The sequence below is a fragment of the Sus scrofa genome, chromosome 5 (assembly GCF_000003025.6).
Source record: "Sus scrofa isolate TJ Tabasco breed Duroc chromosome 5, Sscrofa11.1, whole genome shotgun sequence".
Lineage (NCBI taxonomy): Eukaryota > Metazoa > Chordata > Mammalia > Artiodactyla > Suidae > Sus > Sus scrofa.
The window spans coordinates 83,118,975-83,140,746 of record NC_010447.5 but is presented as its reverse complement, the minus strand read 5'-3'; the positions used below and the strand labels follow the sequence as shown (position 1 = coordinate 83,140,746).

Below are 21,772 nucleotides of genomic sequence, written 5' to 3'. Positions count from 1 at the left end.
GAACGTTCACTCAGTTACTTAACCAAAGAAGATACTGAACCCACTTTTTTTGTAAAGGGAGTGTAATGATCTCTTCTAATCAAATAATTATAAAGCTTTCATATGATAGTATAGGAAGGCGTCTGGACGAATTCATCATAAATGATGAATGATGGTTTTCTTTGGGGAGGAGACAAGCACCGTGTGTGGAAAGGTAAATGAGCAGTGGTGAGAGGTCTTTCACACTATGTACTTTCAGTTTGGTTTGAATTTCCTACGGTGGCTATCTGGTTTCTTCTAGAACTTAAAATACCAAAATCTGAATTTTGAGGTTACAAAACTCAACTAACTCAAGGCTTAAGTTCATGTTGTTCTTTGCATCCGGATATTGCAAATCTGGATATTGGAATCTTCCCCATCTTTCAGGGTTCAGCTAAAACGGCTAGACGATGTCTTCCTCCCTTGAACTTCTGCAGCACTTGGTTTATTTTGGGGGCAATAACAATAACTTGCATACGTAATTTTTCTCTCCTGATAAGTTCATGGTCCTTAAAGACTATTACCATCCTGGAATACTTCATGTGTTTCTTTTAAAAACAGAGAGATTAATTTATTTGAAGGATGGGTGGATGGGGGAAAAAAAAGAGGAAGAGAAGAAAATTACCAAAAGAATTTCTTTGTGAGACAATGAATAAGTTTAAATGGTCTCTTTGACAGGGACAGATATAAAACCTTGTTCTCTTTAGGAGGCTTGTTCTAGATATATTATGTCTTCCTTACCTCAAGATCCTCCAAAGAAAGTTGTCCTACCCACCACAGCACTGTTGAAGGAACTTTTTTTTTTTGGATTTTTAGGGCCACACCCATGGCATATGGAGGTTCCCAGGCTAGGGGTCAAATCAGAGCTGTAGCTGCCAGCCTACACCACAGCAATACAGGATCCGAGCCACATCTGCAACCTATACCAGTCACAGCAATGCCAGCACCTTAACCCACTGAGCAAGTCCAGGGATCAAACCTGCAACCTCATGGATATTAGTCAGATTCGTTTCCACTGAGCCACAATGGGAACTCCTGAAAGAACATATTTTGAATGCTATGACTCCAGCTCCTTTCACCCTGTGGGCATTTGTCCCAAGATTAGGTAAACCATAGGTTGTCAAGAAAACCTCAGGCCTGGGAGAAGGCCTGAAGTTCTGCCCAAACAGGAACTGGCAGCGCCTCCCAGAGCCTTCTTCTTAAGAACATGGATTGGCAAATGTGGAGAAACCCAGGGAGTTAGCAGTAGGAACTGACCCTGAAAGATGAAGGGAGAGATGAAGAGGGTGGGAACGATTAAGACTGACCAGCAGGTAGAACTGGGGACCAGAAGGAATTGTGAGCAGCTTGAAGTTATGAGAAACCAGAACCTAGAAATAAGCAGAAGCAAAGAACTAGTGGAAGAAAATTAAAGAGTGGGGAAGTCACCTGAGAGAAAATGCAAGATGATCCCCCAAAGAGAAGCAAACAGAGAATTCAGCCAAGTCATGTTAGCGGAGCATCTGGGTAAGGACCCAGGATGTCTTGTGGCTGTAATCTCTCAAGATGCTTGATTCCATAGCTTTTCTTTGAAGAGGCCCAGTCTTCAGTTCCCATGGGACCGTTGCCTCCCTTGTGGGCCTTGCAAAATCCTTCATTATTTGTGCTTCTTCTTACTGCATCTCTGCCCCTTGCTAACAAAGGGAGCTAACCATAATAGAGTTTCTGTCATAGGAATGACCTCTCAGTCAAGAAGTTGTATCTGGGGGAGTTCCCATCGTGGCTCAGTGGTTGACAAATCTGACTAGCATCCATGAGGACGCAGGTTCGATCCCTGGCCTTGCTCAGTGGGTTAAGGATCCAGCGTTGCAATGAGCTGTTGTGTAGGTCACAGATGTGTCTCAGATCCCGAGTTGCTGTGGCTGTGGCATAGGCTGGCAGCTACAGTTCCGATTTGACTCCTAGCCTGGGAACCTCCACTTGTCACGGGTACAGCCCTAAGAAGCAAAAAAAAAAAGAAAAAAAAAAGTTGTATCTGGGTTTTCTAGAACCTATTGGTAAACATGATCATGAACTATAATAAACCATCCAGTTCTTCAGCTTTGCCATGGTTCCAAATAAGGAAACTCTGGAAAACGTATTCATTTCCTAAACCAGCGGTTCCTAAACTTTTTAAAGTTGTGACACACATAGAAAATGATAATATTTGCCCAGCATGCTGGTGTACATGAAGGAGCCTGCTCATGGCCAGGGATAACACTGCCCTAAGCCCCCTAGCCCTACCTGCCCCCCTCCCCAGGCTGGTGGGATTTTCACCTCCTGCAGACCTATGCACATATTGAGAAGCTCTGTTTGGGGCTACTACTCTGCTCTACAAAGAGTTAATACTTCGGTAGAGAGAGTTCTGGAAGAATTCGAACACAAAACTCCCATACTCCCTTCAGTGCTCCACCAGTTTTACATACACTCTGATGGAAAGAATGTTTTCTTCTCCCACAGTTACCAAGAAGAACAATTCGGGGAGAGCGATAAGTGTCTGTAAGGCAGAGACCATTCTCTCCGCCCCTCACCCGGTACCACCATTAAAAAGAGGATTGCATCCCCTCCCTTGCAGCCAGAATATTTTATCCTGGGGAAGGGTTTTATCGTTTTATCTCTGCCAACCTCAGTAAACTGGTAGTGAACGCCTGGAGCATGGAATTGAGATGCTTCTGGGTTGCCAGTAGATGAACTGGAGATCTGATAGCCTTCGTGCCTTAGGGGGTCCTTATTAAGAATCTGATAGATGTTTTGTAATAACCTTTGGGCACAAGGGAACATTTTAAGGCCACTCCAGGCAAGGCAAGCCTGGAGTAACTCATTTTCTGGATTGCTTTGTCTTAGTTGACAACTTACTGCTTAAATCTGGTATTATGCCAGGAGTTCACATTGTGGCTTAGTGGGTTACCAACCCAGCTAGTATCCACGAGGATGAAGGTTCAATCCTGGCCTCACCCATTGGGTTGAGGAACTGGTATTGCTGTGAGCTGCAGTGTAGGTCACAGATGCAGCTGGGATCCTGAATTGCTGTGGCTGTGGTGTAGGCTGGAAGCTGTGGCTTCGATGCAACCTCTAGCCTGGGAATTTCCACATGCCGAGGGTGCGGCCCTAAAGAAAGGACAAAAAAAAAAAAAATAATTTTTTAAAAAATCTGGTGTTGTTCCCAGAAATATGCCAGTTTCAGAAAAAGAATGATTTGCCCCAGGTGTTTCTTTGTAGATAGGGCTTTGCCTTTTGCAGAAACCTAGAATAGCCAATAAGAGTTAGAATGATCACATACCCTTATTGAGGGCTTACTCTGTGCTGGGCACTGTCCTAAGCATTGTACAGCATCATCTCAGTTAATCTAGACAGTAACCTTGGAGCAAGGGATGGTTACTAGTTCCACGGTATAGATGAGAAAACGAGACAGTAGCTAGAAAGTGGCAAAGCCAAGCTTTAAACTGGGCAAGCTCAGCTCCTCCACTCCACTCCAGGCTCCCATACTGTGTGTAATCCTGTTGGCTTCTGCTTCACGGATCTGAACCTTGAGATAAAAGACTGTTACACTCATGCTGAGCCCGGTACAAACGCTGCTTTGTGAGGTCACCCTTCTATAAAAAGCCTGTCAGTTCTCACGGAGCTCGGTTTAATGGTCTCAGGATCTTCCTTTATGACTGACAAGTTACAACATTTAGGAAAACAAATGCCCTTTATTTTCGGGAAATTGCCAGATATAGAGATGATGGGAACAGCTGTAAGTGGTTTACAAGCCCTCCGAAGGGACAGGATGGATATGTTTGTTTTGTTGCCTTTTGCTTTCTGTGTTCATCAGAGAAACAGTGACGCTCCATTTGGAACCAGTCTGGAGGCACTGGGGAGGGCCTCTGTGTGGGGCGAGAAGTCCTGACAAAACTCCACCACCTTTGTTCCTGTTCACACGCATGGGATGGCAGGGTCTTCCGGGAGCCTCAGATTGCACCGTGAGCCCCGGGCTCTGGGCTCAAATCACTGTGGCTCTTGCTTCAGTGCTCATTTTGGTTCAGAAAGATTCCAGGGACAGAACAATTATGGCCTAAATTAGCTCTCTTCCTAGGGGGAGAAAAAACATGAGTCATTAGGGACTTAGATGTTGGCGCAGACTTGCCAGGAAGCAGATTACCTCCCTCTTCTCTTTGCTTCTGTTTTTTCCCACCTTCCCTTGTTTGTTCAGTGTTGCTAAAAATTAAATTATCCCCAGTAAACAAGCAAATCAAGGTTCTCAGAGCTTTCATCAAAATAGTGAGATTGTGTTATTTGGCAAATTCAAAGATTCTATAGATGATCTCATCAGTAATTTATAAATGAAGTATATCTCAATTTTTGAAAATAAATTTTATAATTCATCTTTTTTATTTACACTGATTTTTAAAATAATCTTATCTATATATCCAACAAAAATGGTGAGTGTATATTCAAAAAAATAAAAGGTATATGTTTATTAAACACCTACTAGATGTGTAACTGCAGTCACATATGACACTCATCAATTTCTCATTACCCACCAAGGAAGAAATTACTAGGATAGTAATTTCTTATAGATGAGGCTGTTGAGGCTCAGAGAGGTTATGCACCTTAGCTAAGATTACCAGCAGCTGGTAAGTGGTGGAGTCTGAATTCTAAATCAGATCTGGTCTAACTCCAGAGTCGTGCCAAAATATGTTCAGCATGTCTTGTACTTTCTATATGATATAAGATGTCATCACTCAGCAGAAAGTGCATATTTACTGTCCCTCAGCACTGGGTATCCAAAAAAATGAGTGAGATATGCTCTCCACTTTCAAAAATTAGTAATTATAATACTGGATGGTAAGCCCAGTTTACAAAGGGACAGTGAGGGTCCAAGTAGCCAACTTCCTGTGGAAAAAAGGAAAAGCCAGAAAGTTTTCACCCAAGAGGAGATATTGTAAACAAGTCTTAAATTTGCCAGACAAGGGATTGGAGTCTGTGAGAAGTGTGAGTAACATTCTGAGCTGAGAACAGCATGGGCAAAACCCTGAAAAGAAATGCTCGGTACATGTATACAATGGAATACTACTCAGCCATAACAAAGAGTGAAATAATGCCATTCACAGCAAGATGGATGCTACTAGAGATTCTCATACTAAGTGAAGCAAGTCAGAAAGAGAAAGACAAATACTGTATGATATCACTTATATGTGGAATATAAAATAGGCACAATGAACCTATCTACAAAAACAGAAACAACACACAGACATGAGAACTGACTTGTACTTGCCAAGGGGGAGGGGGAGTAGATTGGTCTAGGAGTTTGGGGTTAATAGATGCAAACTATTAATTACATTTAGAATTTATAAGCAATTAGGTCCTACTGTATAGCACAGGGAACCACATCCAGTCTCTTGGGACAGACCACGATGGAAGATACTATAAGAAAGAGAATGACTGAGTCACTTTGCTATACAGCACAACATTGTAAATCAACTATACTTTATTTTAAAATGTGTACTTTTTAAATGTTTGCATTTTTTAAAGAAATGCTTGGGAGTTCCTGTCATGGCTCAGTGGTTAATGAACCCATCTAGTATCCATGAGGACATGGGTTCGATCCCTGGCCTTGCTCAGTGGGTTAAGGATCCGGCATTGCATGAGCTGTGGTGTAGGTCACAGATATGGCTCAGATCTGGCATTGCTGTGGCTGTGGTATAGGATGGCAGCTGTAGCTCCAATTCGACCCCTAGCCTGGGAATGTCCATATGCTGTGAATGGAGCCCTAAAAAAGCAAAAAAAAAAAAAAAAAAAAAAAAAAAAAGCTTGGATGTTCAGTGTGTTAGGGACATAAAGTATGTTTCAGTTTCCTATAACAAACTAGGTAGCTTAAAACCGCAGACATTTATTCCCTCACTGTTCTGGAGGCTCAATGTCCAAAAGCAAGGTGTCAGCAGAGTTGGTTCCTTTGGGAGGCTCTGAGAGGGAATCTGTCCCATGCCTCTCTCCTAGATTCTTGTGATGGCTGGTGAGCCTTGGCAAGCCTTGGCTTGTATTGCATCACTCCAGTGTCTGCTTCCATCTTCACCTGCATTCTGCTTATGTCTCTGTCTTCACAGAGCAGTATTCTTATATAAGGACACTAATCAGATTAAGGGTCCACCTCACTCCAGTATGAACTGATCTTAACTAGTTAATCGGCCATTACCTTATTCCCAAATAAGGTCACATTCTGAAGTTGGAGCTTAGGACACAAACTATTTTTTGCATGGGGGTCACAATTCAACCCTAACAGAATACATGGGGAGGCCTGAAGTCTGCTTATCACAGGACATCTGTACCACAACAGAGAATCATGGCTTCATCCTCTAGTCAACAGCAAGCCAAGCAACTGAAGTTGTAAACTGGGGAGTGACGTCATCAGTTCTGTTTGGGAAGCAGCTGTGGCAACAGTGGGGCAGGGGTGAAAGTAGAAACCAGTAGGTAGCTGGTAGCCACTTGGAAGACTGTTTCAGGGCTCAGTCAAAATATTCTGCAGAATTGGGCAGTCAGGAAGCTCTAAATTACAAAATAAAAGCCTTGTACACAATTATATTTTCCTCACTTTAGTTGCTTACAATAGGCAAAAATTGGAAATAACCTATATATCCAACAATAGCATGGTTAAGGACATTATTAAGTCAGCCATTAAAAATTGTCACTCTTGGAGTTCCCGTCGTGGCGCAGTGGTTAACGAATCCGACTAGGAACCATGAGGTTGCGGGTTCGGTCCCTGCCCTTGCTCAGTGGGTTAACGATCCGGCGTTGCCGTGAGCTGTGGTGTAGGTTGCAGACGCGGCTCGGATCCCGCGTTGCTGTGGCTCTGGTGTAGGCCGGTGGCTACAGCTCCGATGAGACCCCTAGCCTGGGAACCTCCATATGCTGCGGGAGCGGCCCAAGAAATAGCAACAACAACAAAAGACAAAAGACAAAAAAAAAAAAAAATTGTCACTCTAAGCATTTAATCACATAACCCAAAGCTGTATTTATTTTTTTAATGTGGGATACAAAGTATACAAATAAAGTGTGATTTCATATATCTAAGCGTTACCGAGTCCAAGCTTGTACTGCTTGCTGAACAACAGGCCAGTAAGTCAAGAGACAAGGTATTGGGGCAAAGAAGAGTGACTTGGTTCAAAAAGAAGATGGTGGGCTATTGTCCCCTAGAATCATCTTGCCTGGGTTTGCATGTTAATTTCTTTTATGGAGCAAAGAGGAGGAGGTGAGGCAGTAAAGTGAAAAAGGCTATAAGTTGTTGCAAATATTTCCTAGTTCTGGCCAGACTCCAGGAGGGACGTGTTCATTTCTTCCTTTGTGCAGCCATTGACAGGTGGGCCTGGTCAGGATGTTCCCTGTGAGCTAAACAAAGGAATTTTCTATTATTATATTGATGATGGTTTTTCCTGTGTGACAGGATCATAGGAGGTTTTGTCAGCTTTAGTTAGGTATAATTTAAATCAAGTAAAATCCAGTGACTTTAAGTGTACATTTTGACAAGTTATGTCAAATACATATAGTTGTGTAACTGCAACCATAATGTAATAATGACATAGAACATTTGCATCCTCCAGAAAGTTCCCTCATGCCTCTGAAGTCAGCCCCTTGGCAAACTCAAACCTGCTTTCTATCACTGCAGTTTTATCTGTTCTAGAATTTTATACAAATAGCATCTTATAATATTTAGCATTTTGTTTCTGGCTTCTTTCACTAAGAATAATGCTGTTGAGATTTGTTTATGTTGTTGCACAGGTTGGTGGTTTGTTCTTTTCAGTACAGAATGGTATTTCACTGCCTGGAATATGCCAAAGTTTTGTTATTTTATCCATTTCTTTATCCAAATGTTAAACATTTGGATTCAACCCAGGTTTTAGCTATTATAAATACACCTGAGACTTAATGGCGAGTATAACATTTTTTGCACATTTGCATAAAAGTCTTTGTATTTATTTCTTCTGGAAAAATAACTAGGAGTGGCACTGCTGGATCCTAGAACAAGTGAATGTCTAACTTGATAAAAAATTGTTTTCCACAGTAGCCACTGTGCATTCCCAACAGCATTATATGAGCGCTTCAGGCATTCCACATCTTCACAAACACTTGGACTTATCAGTCATTGTCATTTTAGCCATCCTAGTGGGTATATGGGATCATCCCACTGTAGTTTTAATTCACATTTCCCTGATGACTGGTGCTGCTGAACATCTTTCCATGAACTTGTTTGCAACCTGCACATCTTTAGTGAAGTGTTTGTCCAAAGGCCCATTTTTTATTGAGGTGTCTTCTCATTTTTGAGTTAAAAGAGTTCTTTATATGATCTGGGTAGAAGTCATTTATTATACATATGTTTGCAAATATTTTTCCCAGTTTGAGGCTTTCTTTTTATGTTCTTAATGCTGTCTTTTAACAAGAAAGAGTTTTGACTTGTGATATGCCCCAATTTATTTTTTTCTTTTATTCTGTGCTTTATCCTTAAGAAATCTTCACCAAAACTCAAAGTCCCTAAGATTTTCTTCTATATTTTCTTCTAGAGACCTTGGAGTTTAGCTTGTTGATTTTAAGTCCAGAGACCCACAACTAAGGCCTGACCTTTTAGTAGGACTCTTATATGTATTACAGTGGTCTCCACTCTGCCTAGTGGGATTGTGAACTACTTCTGGCCCTCTGTGAACTTGGAGCATTGTTTTGCTACCAAGCGGCCTCATGTAGCTTCACCCCATGCATGTTGAGTAGAGGGGACCTTGTTGCTGATATTAGAGGTTTTCTTTTAGTAGAGCTCCCTCCTCTCTGGTGCTCTGCCCCTCAAACTCACCTTCTCTACTCAATCTCTGTCTTCTAAGATCGGGAAAACCACTAGGCTGTGTTTTGGTTCTACCTGCCTGAACTGTGACCTGGAAATTTCCTCCAAGGAGTGAGTTGGTATGACCCTAGGGCCCCCTTCATTGACTTCTTTTCTCTCAGTGTCAACAGTTTTGCACTGTTTCTTGTCCAGTGCTGATAACAACTATTCCTGATATTATAGCACTTACTGCTCATGAGTGGAAGTGACAGTCCCTAGCCTGCTGCACTTTATTAGCTCTTTATAGGAGAGAAACACAGCCTCAGACAGAGCCTCAGAGCCATAGTGTCTCCTCCTCGGCATTTACCAGTTCAGAAACACATGGTCTACCCAGAGCTGGGGATACAGATTCAGATTCTTCTCAACTCTGCAAACACTAGTGTGTAACCTAAAATGCAAAAATACAGGTATGGAGTAGTGAATATGACTTTATAAAACCCTCTAGAGCATGCCATTTCTCTCTTAGGTAACTTGGGAAGCCAAATTAATCACCATATGTTGTTAAGCATGGAAATCAGCGCAGCTAGCAAAATCGCTAGCACATCAAAAGAATGCAATTGATAACTGTTAAGTGAATAAAAGAGGGGAGCAAGAACTGTTTTTTCTGCTTGATTAGTCATTCTTATCTCATTACCTCTAGAGTCTGGTCTATGCCAGGATACCCTTCTAATAGCCTACATTAGATGAAATTCTAAAAAATTTGTGTTCTTAGACCCTTGTTTTTCCTCAGCTGTAGGTTGGCCATGCCCTATCTGGACATAATGACTTTTTCCAGAACAGGTCCCAGTGTCAATAATAGTTTAAGCTTCTTAAAATGTAGTCACATTCCTGTCCTTCCTGGATTCTGAGATTACACTCATCTTGGCATTTCAGAGTGTTTCACTCTCTAGTCACTCATTTACATTCATTTACATTATTACTGCCAAGGGCTTATCTCAAATGTTTCAAAAGAGCAACCCATAAAAATATTGTTTGGTTTTCAGCAATTTTAAAAATATGTGAACAGGAATTCCCATCATGGTTCAGCAGTTAACAAACCTGACTAGGATCCATCAGGATGCAGGTTCAGTCCCCGGCCTTGCTCAGTGGGGTCAAGGATCTGCTGTTGCCATGAGTTGTGGTGTAGGTCACAGACACGTCTTGGATCCCATGTTGCTGCAGTTGTGGCATATGCCAGCAGCTGTAGCTCTGATTCAGCCCCTAGCTTGGGAGCTGCCATATGCCGCAGGTATGGCCCTAAAAAAAAAACTTAAAAATAAATAAAAATATATGAACAAACTCTTAACACTTTGAAATTGAGACAGTTCGTATGAAAGTACATTTTTACAGTTTCTCTTGAAAAATTGGACAATCCAGCCACAGTGGAATCAGTGAGAACTGAGGCATTCCTGTTGTGGCACAGTGGTAAGGAACCCAGCTATTATCCATGAGGACTCTGGTTTGATCCCTGGCCCCCCTCAGTGGGTTAAGGATCCAGCATTGCCATGAGCTGTGGTATAGGTCACAGACACAGCTCAGATCCCCGTTGCTGTGGCTGTGGTATAGGCCAGCAGCTGCAGCTCCTATTTGACCCCAAGCCTGGGAACTTCCATATGCCACAGGTGCAGGCCTAAAAAAAAAAAAAGAGAGACGGAGAGAGAACTGAGAAAAACATACCACTTTATATGGTGTATATACTCCCCAATTTGTCCCAAACACCTCCATTCCCTATTGTATGGGTTCTTCTAGTTTTTGTACTGATCTGGCCCTTTATTTATTTTTTTTTTAATTTTTTATTACTCAAATGAATTTATCACTTGTAGTTGTATAATGATCATAACAATCTGATCTGGCCCTTTAGCATTTGAGTTTGTGTCCTAAGTTTATCGATTATGTGAAGATTTTGCAAGTTAAACTCTCAGGAGGTAACCTTATTCCTTTATTTCTAAGTTCTTAAAAAGTACATCATTGAAACTCCTCTGTTCTGACACCAAATGGACATTCTCAGAAAATTATAAAGAACTGAAAAGATGAAATCTGTTAATATCATTTTACTTTTTAAAAATTAAAATCAGTATTGGGAGAAAAATGACTGATATGTGGTCATTCTGATTTCCTCAGAAGTAAGAGAATCATCTTGACAAGCTTTCTGAAATTGCTTTGAGTCATCAGACAGTAGGTCATCATTTGTAAATGAAAATCATTCTTTTTCTTTTATAGGTACTGTGCCTTTTAATACTGGCCACAGCTCACTTCTTGTTTTTCTACAAACAAATGGAACCTAGTGTTTTGGCAAGGAAAGTAGTTAGACTATAGGATCTTTAAGCTCATTTTTTTTTTCAAAAATAAGGAAAAAATGCCTTTAAACTTATTATCTGGCATTAAACATAATTTCCTTCTGGACTATTAGTGTAGACATTTTTTAAATGAAGAATCAAATTAGGCCTCTCAATACCTATTATGTTACCAGAGGGCAAAAATTGGCAGATTGTATCCCACTCAGCTTTGAGAATAAATGTGGACTTTTCCAGGCCTTCCAGAAGAGTACAGTTTGGAGGGAAGAATATAGAGTCAATGCCAGGCTCCCACAATGAACCTATAACCCTGTACACAGCACCTTTGCATCTATAACTTGTTTCAGCTCCTATGGTTGGTATAGTAGGCTTTCTTTGTCATTCTTTTGGACTTTTCTCATTTCAATAGAAACTAAAGATAATCAGATTGAAGTGTAGCCTCATAGCCAAGAGTCAAGTAGATAGCACCCCTGCTCCTACCCTAAATGCCAGGTGTGCCCCTAGTCCTTGGGACAACCCAAACAACCCTGTTGTAGGTTAAATTGTGTTTCACCAAAAGATATATTGACCTTCTAACTCCAGTACCTGTGAAAGTGACCTCGTTTGGAAATAGGGTCTTAGAAGATGTAATCAAGTTAAGATGGAACCATACTGGATTAACAGTGTGACCAGTGTCTTTGTAAGAAGAGAAAACAGAGACACAGACACTCACAGGGCAGAATTCCATGTGAAGACAGAAGCACAGGTTGGAGCAGTATCTCTACATAATCATTCAGGGACTTGTGTTCCTATAAAACATCCCCCTAGGCCTTCTCATCATGTGCATGGTCTCAGCTGAGTCACTGGATTGCACCCATCTAAAAGGGGAAGAGAAGATGTGGGATATCAACAGGCGAGTGGTATACACACATCATTCTGCTCACATTCCACTGGTGAGAATTGTCCTTTCACCACACCTAATGGCAAGGATATCTGGGAAATACACTATATGTGGGCAGCCTGTTCCTAGCCACAATCTTTGTGCTATGGAAGAAGGCAAGAATGGATCTTGAGGATGGTTGGTAGTTGGTAGTCTCTGCCACAGGGTCCATGCAACCAAACAGTGGGGGTGGTGATGGGAAAAGAACGATATGTGTATATTACAAGGGAAATGAGAAGCATAATTTTCATTTTTGATATTAATAAGTTATTTATGTAACTGACACTGATGCATAAAGCATTCAGAACTTATGGCTGCATGTTCTTCAAACTTACATCCTAATTTCTTATAAGATTTGAATAATTGAGAAGAGAGGAATTTGCCAGATTGCTTTCATTTTCGTGACAGTCATCCCTAAGAATCTGCATGGGATTTGTTCTAGGAGCCCCTGCATACACCAGAATCTTCAGGTGCTCAAGTCCCTTGTAGAAAATCATGTAGTTGCAGTGAATCTGCCCTTTATATCCTTGTGCTTTGACTCTGCAGATTCAACCAACCATGGATCAGCATTTCCGTCCATGGATCAAAATTCGCAACAGCATTTGGTTGAATCTGTGGAGTAAAAACCCATGACTACAGAAGACCAACTGTATATTTATTGAAAAATTTCTTTGTGTAAGTGGACCCACACCATTCAAACCAGTACTGTTCAAGGGTCAATTATACTTCCTTTGTACATTTACTGAGCCTCTATAGATGCAAGTCACTATGCTTGATTCTGAGCAGTTAAGACCCAGCTCTTATTCACAAGGAGCCCACAGGCTCGTGATTGAAATGATCAAGGTTTTCTGTTGTTGTTAAGTGCTGAATGGTGTAATCAGTGCTGACCTAGAGTTATATGTACAACTCAGCATAGGTACAGAGAGGGTTCAAAGAGAGTAGTTACAGAACACATGGGACTACGTTGGGAAGTGAAAGTAGGAGTTGACCTAATGTAGCCAAATAGGGAAGACCATTGCAAGCCAAGAAGTAGCGTGGGCAAAACTAAGAAAGTTATGAAAAAGCTCATTTATGGAAACTACTAGTGATTTAGCCTAGAGTCTAGGGTACGAGTCGAGGCAGGGGGAATTGAGCACCAGCAGGACCATTAGGATCATTGAATCCTGGGCTGGTAACAAGGCTTTATCCTATAGGTGGTATCACTTCATTGACCCCTCCCCACACTGCCAAGACCTGGTTAGATTGAGGATTAGAAAAATCATTAGTGGGTCTGACATTGCTGTGGCTGTGGTATAGGCCAGTGGCTATAGCTCCAGTTCATTCTGTAGCCTGGGAACCTCCACATGCCGTGGATGCAGCCCTAAAAAGACAAAAGGAAAAGAAAAGAAAGCTCTTTAGCAAAAATGAAAAGATAGATTGGAATCTAAGAAGTTCTGTATTCAAGCAGTAAGCTTAAGTCTTCTGATATTGTAGCTGAGAAAAGAATTTGGGGACAAATTCCTATGGAAAGAATTTCATATATTAGAAAATCTTGACAAAACACTTCAGAATTTTGAGCCTTTTGGGAATCAGTATATAAAAGAAATATACTTTTGGAGTTCCCACCAGGGTACAGTTGGCTAAGAATCTGACTGCAGCACTGTGGAGATGCAGGTGCAATCCCTGGCCCTGCCCAGTGGGTTACTGCAGCCACAGCTCAGATTTATTCCCCTGGCCTGGGGAACTTCTGTATGCTGTGGGTGCAGCCAAAAAAGGAAAAAAAAAAAAAAAGAAATATACTTTTAACTTACCCAGGGAGTTCCCACTGTGGCTCAGTGGGTTAACAACCTGGCTAGTATCCATGAGGATATGGGTTCAATCCCTGGCCCCACTCAGTGGGTTAAGGGATCTGATGTTGCTGTGGTATAGGTAGCAGATGCAGCTCAGATCTGGCAGTGCTGTGGCTATGGCATAGGCCAGAAGCAGTAGTTCTGATTTGATCTCTAGCCTGGGAACTTCCATGCGCCACAGCTGTGGCCCTGAAAAAAAAATAAAAAATCAACTTACACATAGTGCTCGATGGTGTAGGACAAAGATATATGTAACGTAAAGATATATATATCACCGCCATATATACAGTGTAAGCCACCATCAAAGAAAGTGTGAGTTCATGACATAAGGCAACATGTAACTCAAACACGCCCAAAGTACATAGGCTCCCAGCACTGTGGGGGCTTAAATTATGGAATAAAGAGGATGTGGGATGGGAGCTTTACCTTGAGAAAAAATAACCTGTATTAGTTTGATTATGTCCTTGTTCATATTTAGAGATAGAAGCAGATTATTCTTCAAATAAATGGTGTTTTCACACAAAAACACAAGAAAATGGCAATTGAACAAACAACTCATTTCTTCTTCCTAAGCTCTAGAATGGAAGAAAGGAGAGAATTATTGGCTAAAGAAGGGGATTACTCGTTAGACTTTCTCTCTCCTTTGAGGCAGGGTTCAGCATATGCTGGGGAGGAGGGAGCTGGTGGAATAATTCTTATAGCCACTGGCTTGTCTTGGAAGTCAGTTCCTCCAGACAAGAACCACAGATGGGTTGGTGGGGCTTGTTGGGAGCAACACCAGCCTGTAAGACAGATTGTTATGTGTACCCTGTGGCCTAGTTCCACAGTGACCCCTGCCCCGCATCAAACCACTCTGAAGCCAAGGGCTACAGTCTTGAATCACATGGAGAATAGCCACACATTCACAGGTTGGCTGCCTTGTCTCTTTAAGGCCAGGAGGGACTAGAGACAAAAGAGAGAAAGTCAATAAAGTGGCATTTGTTTGAGGGGCCAGAAAACCTGGTGAAGGGAATGTTTTGGGGACCCCATGCAAGGACAAGATAATTTGGTGAGCCAGAGGGCAAATGTGCAGAAGGGAGACTAACATAACCGTTCTGCTTTAGGAAGCCCTGCTTACATGGTTGGCTCTTGGTGGAGTCTGGGAACTTAAATTTCAGGAGTTTCCACCACACTAACTGCTAAGAGTAACTCATTGTACATCAACAGGTTCCTCAGACATCATGGGTTATGCTGAATACTGATCTTATTGTTTTGTGAGGTTTGGGAATTTTGGAACATCCTAGACAGAGGGTGCCTATGAGACCAGCCTCTGATTAAAACCCTGGGCACTGAATTTCCAATGAACGTCCCTGTTAGACAAAATTTCACTTGCTGTCACAACTCACTGCTGGGGGATTAAGCATATCCTGTGGGACTCCACTGGGAGAGGACTCCTGGAAGTTTGTACCTGGTTTCCTCCAGCTTTCACCCTATCACCTTTTCCTTTAGTGCTCTTGCTTTATATCCTTTCACTGTAGTAAGCCTATGCCATATGTACCACTATTTGCTGAGTCCTGTGAGTATTCCTAGTGAATTATCAAGCCTGAAGGTGGTCTTGGAAACCCCTGATAACAACAAGGTTCCCAGGAGGGACTCCAGTGGAAAATGGCTGCTCAGCTTTTAGCACTTTTATTAACCTCCAAAGACATGTGTTTAGTTCAGTTTCCCTCTTCTTGAATTAAGCACTTGATTATGTCAGGTGTGGCTTTCCTAGCAACTATAACTACTCTGAATTTTTCAGATTTTAGAAGGTCACTGTATAGCATTCCCGTTGTAGCTCAGCAGGTGAAGAACCTGATATGGTGTCCATGAGGATGTGGGGTCCATCCCTGCCTCACTCAGTGGGTTAAGGATCTGGTGTTGCCACGAGCTGCAGTGTAGGTCACAGATGCAGCTCAGATCTGGTGTTGTTGTGGCTGTGGCGAAGGGTGGCAGATGCAGCTCCGATTCAACCCCTAGCCTGGGAATTTCCTTATGCCACATATGCAGCCATAAAAAGAAAAGGAAAAAAAGGCACAGTGGTATATATATATACCATATATTGTGTAATACCCCATGAAATCTAAGAAGGACCCCATGTTCAAATTCATTAATATGGCCATCTTAAACATATACATATTCTAAGAGGGAAAAAGACTTTAAGTAGATTCTCTGTAGTCAAGGTCAGAACTTACCATAAAATGGATTTGTGCCAAACTTTGGAGGGGAAACTTACAATTCTTAGAGCATTTTGAATTTTGTCATTGCAGCTAGAGATTATATTGCCATCTTTTATTTGCTTAGCAGGGAACTGAGAATTCGAAAAGTTCATTCATTTGCCAAAGGTAGCACAGCTTATATCTGAACCAGATTTCACATCTGGTCACAAGCTAGAGTGCTCTCAACTATTACCCTACTCTGTCTTTCTAGTTACCTCTTTTTAATATATGTTGTATGTCTAAATACCACTTGTAAGGAGGTAAGGAGTGAAATCAAGGGAAGCAGAAAAGAAGAAAGAAGTTCTCTCTCTTCAGAAAGGGTATATGTATGTTTTACCTTTCCCCATGAAACTGATTCCAAATATATGACATATTTTTCCCTTTTGTAAGTCTAACAACACAGCAAGGCAGTAGAGATAGATCCAGCACTTTTCTCTCCCCAGGTGTCTCTCTGATACCCTATTGCAGGCATCCTCAGAGTGAGCGAATGAATGAATGAATGAGTGAGTGAGGATGTGTGCTATCCCCTCCCCCATTCTGGCTTGTGACTTCCAAGGCAGCAAGAATAGGTCTTGAGTACTTTTTAAAAACCTCTCTGCTACTTTATAATGCTCAGAAATCCATTTGTATTGACGCTTTTAAATTGAATTGACTAGGAAGTTACTTTAGCTAAATGAAGCTCACCCCCAGCTTTACCTGGGTAGGAAGGCCAACAGGTTGGAAAGGGTTCTTAACAGAATTTACACACTCTTTCCTTCAATGTGACAATAGAGATGGTTTGGAGAAAAAGACATCTAATAGGATACCTTCTTCCAACAAAATAGCTTCCTTCAGTAAAAGAGGAAGATACATTCTATACAGATATTTGTCCTAAGGAGGATTTGAGGGATGAGAAATCACTACCAGGCAAATACATGTGAACTGCTAAGCTTTGTTTTGGCTTTTCTGTCCTTGGCATTGCAAAGTAAATACCCCATCAATTAGAAAGATGTTGGTAACCTGGTTTTCTGTATTCTTACAGCCCAGGAGCTTTATCATTCTAATAAGTCTGTTCTGCCTTGCAAATCTGCTTAATTTAAATCTCTACATTTTCATTATGTTCGGCACAGGCTTAGTAATTCTCAGAAAATGATCCTTATTAAATGATGTTTAGCTAGAAATTCTGATACTCAAGGGTGCTGACACAAACAACTGTCATTCTTTACAATGGCTTCATTATCCAGTGACACAGTTAAAGACATTGTTTTATTCGAAAGTGTCTTTCTTTGCTTGTTCCAGCGACAGTTTTCCTGGAGTTTTGGAAAAGACGGAGAGCAGTAATTGCTTATGACTGGGATTTGATAGACTGGGAAGAAGAGGAGGTTTGTATCATTTACCTCACTTATTTTTAAAAAGCAGATCACCCAGAAGTACACAATCCCCCTTGAATCGTCACTCTCTGCTCCATGACAGCAGTCTGGTTTACTCATAAAGCATTTTTAATACCTGTCTTTGCAAGGAACTTCAAGCAATATAAAAAGATACTAGCAGAATTAAAACACACACACAATTTTGATTTCTTACTAGAGTGAAAATCCATGGCTAAGTAAAGCACTTCACTTGTAGGTAGAGGCATCATAAGAATTGGTAGTGAGATTTGTCGTGTTTCCTTAAACATAATCCATTCTCTTTATTTTATTAGAAGGAGAATATTAGTTTTGCCATTGTAGACCCATGTAAGCAGACCTCTTTCGTATGTCAAGGAAATGGTTCTGTGAGCTCTTCAGGACCCTGGACAGTGCCCAGGCACGCACCCCAAAGTGATCAGTAGTGAGGCGAAATCACTCCTCTAGCAGCCTGTTTGGTGGATGTGGCTAAAAGCAGGGCCCACTCTAGATAAACTCGTTTCCTCAGTTTTCACTTTCTCAGCACATCACACTCCCTTTAACTCCTTCCAGGGCAACACATTGCCCTTACCTAACCTGGTCTTGATCCTCTTTCTTTGCCCTCCTCCTATCAGGATTCTCAAGAATCCTTGCTGGGCTGGGTCACCATGTGCCCCCTTGGACCTTGCTTTCCCTCGAGAGTCAGTCCAGCCCTGAACTCTTCTTTCCTTCCTCTCATTCATTATCTCCCACCTCTCCTGCTTTCCATTTCCTCAGGGTCTTGCTGTGCCAGAAAAGCAAATACTCTAGTCATATAATTTATGATAATAGGTTTTAATGGGTATTTTCCTTCCAGGAGACACATACATAATTTTACAAATTAAAAAGAATCTTCTGTAAACATAACTGAGAATTTTAGCTCTGGGATAGACTTAGGAGGGGAGATCATTTTAAGAGAAATTTTTTTCCCCTTCAAATCATGTCTCATGGATGCCAGCCTTTTCTCATGCCCATGAACACATGTGGGTAGGTTTAAAATCTAGGAATGATATTGGAGTTTTCAGCAGTTCTTGTGATAAGGCCTCTCTTCTGCTTTTATAAACATTCATTCTCCAGAAAATGGTTTTCTGGTTAGAAGAGACTGGCCAGGAGACTTCTGGAGTCTACTGGCTACAGCCAGGCTGCATTCAAGACTTCCTCCTTGGTGGAGCTGTTCTGCCTCTTTTTTTTTTTTTTTTTTTTTTGTCATGTGTATTTATGGGAGTAGCTGTCACGTGGGATGGAGAATGGCTCTTTCCTGGGAATCCAAGTCACCACTAAGCAACCATGCCAGCTAAGATAAATTACTTCATTTTGGGATCTTTTTTATTTCTAAAGAAGAAGTTTCTAAATTTTCCCCTTTTAGCTATAAAGCATGGCATTGAATAACTGACTCAACCCATCTAAAGTCACCATTGACACTTGTGGTGGGCTGCGATGTGGGTATCCTTAGCATAAACATATCTCTTTTAAGTGTGGAGCCTCCTGTCTTCTTAGCCCTGTTAAAAAGTTTGTCACACTTGGCCCACCTGTGTTCAGGAGCCCACCAAGTGCCATTCCAGTTCTGTTGGGGATTCATTAGAGAAATGCATCTTACCTCTAGCCTGTGGCTCTCAGCTTGCTATGCAGAAAAGCCCAAACTCACTGCATACCTTTGGCAGGAATAAGCCAGACTGTTAATTTGCTGCTATAACAAGGTACCACTGACCACTGGCTTCAGAAACAGAAAGTGATTGTCTCATGGGTTGGAGGCTAGAAGTCTGAGATCAAGGTATTGTCAGGCTTGGTTCTGAGGGCTATAAAGGAGGGATCTGCCCTGGGCGTCTCTCTTGGCTTCTAGGTAGCCTTCTACTCCTTGTATCTTCACAGTGTCTTCTCTCTGTACACGTCTTTGTCTAAATTTCCTGTTCCTATCAGGATACTATAAGTCATATTGGATTAGGGTCCGCCCTAAAGACCTCATTTTAACTTAATTACGTCTGTGGAGGTATAGACACATTCTGAGATAGAGGGTTAAGACTTCAACTTGCCAATGTGGGGGATTCATGATTTAGCCTAAACACCCAGGATAGAAGTTCTGTCTCCATGACTGGCCTGTTTCTGGATGATTAGCTCAGTGACTCTTGATGACACCTAATAGCCTAATAAACTGAATTTCCCAATAAAGCAGCTATTCCAAGTCTGTTCAGTGTATACCCTAAGGTTTAACTGCCTAAAATAAATGAAATGAGGAAGAAGCTCTTTATAACCTTATCTGCCCTTGACTGTCCCCATTACCTGTCACTGACTAAAGTCAGCATTGGGCTTATCCTATGGCAGGAGCCAGGCTGCCCTTCCTCCTACACAGGGAGGCCACTACCCATCTGTGTCCACCCTCCAGAACCTCTCTCATCTCAGTTCTTTCCTTGCTTTCTGTCAGTACCTTCATCTGAGTCTTGAGTGTTTCTGCCTGGATTAACTAATCTCCACTGTACAAGAGTTTCTGCTCAATTCCCTTCCTCTTCCCAGATCTTACTTAGAACAAGTTCTTAATTAACCAGAAGCACTTCAGCACACCCTTTTGGTGATTATCTTTTCCTAATCCCATAATCTCTTTTTAGTCAGAAGCTTTCACATTGGATGGAGCTCAACCCCACGAAGTAAAATCTCAGCTTGATTTAGCATTAAAGGAGCCTTGATTTTTAGCTGGATTTGCAAGGTATTTACCTTGTTTTCAATACCAATTAAGAATACATTGAAAAATCTATGGTGAAAGGTGAATGCATCCTAGAGAAGCTTATTTAAAAATAGATTCACCATTCTATTAGCTGCCAAAGTGGAAAAATATCCCCCAAATTCTAGAAAACTAAAAATTAACTCGTAAAATGAAATCAAAACATTTTGCTATTGAGCAGCTTTCTTTGTCCTTGTATCCATATTATTTCCCAGTAATAAAGGTAAAAGCTTATTGATTGTTTCAAACCACTAGGGATGGGACACATTGGTCCCTTTCTCATCCTCATTTCCTTTCTTCAAGCATAGTTTAATAAGATAATAGAGACACTTAACTGTTGGTCTAAACCACATAGCCTTGATGATAATAAGTCTAAGTCATCATTCTTTAGATTTTCTTTAAGTGGCCAATTTCCAAACATTTAGACCTAGGTTTCCAAGCCCACATCCTTGACTGAGTGAAAACTGTGCCATTTGTTTATTCAGTGTTTCCATGGGGTAAAATGAATTTTTTCTTACTGTCCAAGCACCTCTTCATTACATAAAAATGTGTCTGCTTGTTCCTTAGGAGGAAATACGGCCCCAGTTTGAAGCCAAGTATTCCAAGAAAGAGCGGATGAATCCCATTTCAGGAAAGCCAGAACCATATCAAGCATTTGCAGATAAATGCAGCCGACTCATTGTTTCTGCCTCTGGAATATTTTTTATGGTTTGAAACTTTTTTTTTAACAAAACCCCTTGTTTCATAAAGCCTGTAGCATGGTAACAACAATAATCACATCAGGCATTTGGATACATTTTTTTATGTTCTGTTATTTAGTACTCGGGACAATTCTGTGTGGTGATCAGGAATGGCACTGCTGTCCCCATTTTACAGATGGAGCCACTGAGGCTCCAAAATGTCAAGGCGCTTGCCCAGGTTAACCAGGAAATAGCCAAGAGCTCAGAGCCTCTAATCTGCTGTTCTTTCCATTTGTCTCTCTATGCCATAATGAAAGGAACTAAAAATATGAGCTAGAACCTACAGAACTATTTTTCAAGCTTTTTTTTACAATACCTGTACAGTAAGAAATGCATTCTTTGTCATGACCTAGTATATGTTATGCAAATAGATGTATAAAATTGAATATAGTAATCAAAACAATACTCACATTTATATTATGCAATGATCTGATTTTTTTGTTTTACTACAGTCTATTTTTTAAGCCAGTTATAACTCCCTAAAATTTATTTCCAGACTCACTAATAGTTATGTCAGTTTGCAAAATACTAATTTGAAGCTGATTGTCAGCTTCTCTTAAGAAGTCATTTTGGGGATCAACTTTGACCCTATCGATTATTGAACAAAACGTATGCAAATGTGTAGGAAAGGTCATTGCAGAACTGGAGGGATGATTAGGATCCTCTCTTGCTCTTTTCGAAAGGTGAGTGTGTATAAATATAGATCCTCGTTGTTTAGAGTGGGAAGGACAAGACAATAGAAAATCCGGAGAGTCCACCCCCTGTAGCCAGAAAGAAGCG

At 41.2% G+C, this 21,772-nt stretch overlaps 1 protein-coding gene across 8 annotated transcripts in view; it reads left to right on the top strand.

Annotated features, from left to right (window-relative positions):
• The window catches only part of ANO4 (anoctamin 4), a 437,454-nt gene that overhangs the window by 348,777 nt on the left and 66,905 nt on the right, over window positions 1-21,772 (top strand). For all 8 annotated transcript variants that reach the window (XM_021092699.1, XM_021092697.1, XM_021092698.1 and 5 more), the window contains 2 exons: window positions 17,415-17,497; window positions 20,820-20,960. In XM_021092699.1, the coding sequence (XP_020948358.1) occupies window positions 17,415-17,497; window positions 20,820-20,960 (224 nt within the window). The remainder of the gene's footprint in view (window positions 1-17,414; window positions 17,498-20,819; window positions 20,961-21,772) is intronic.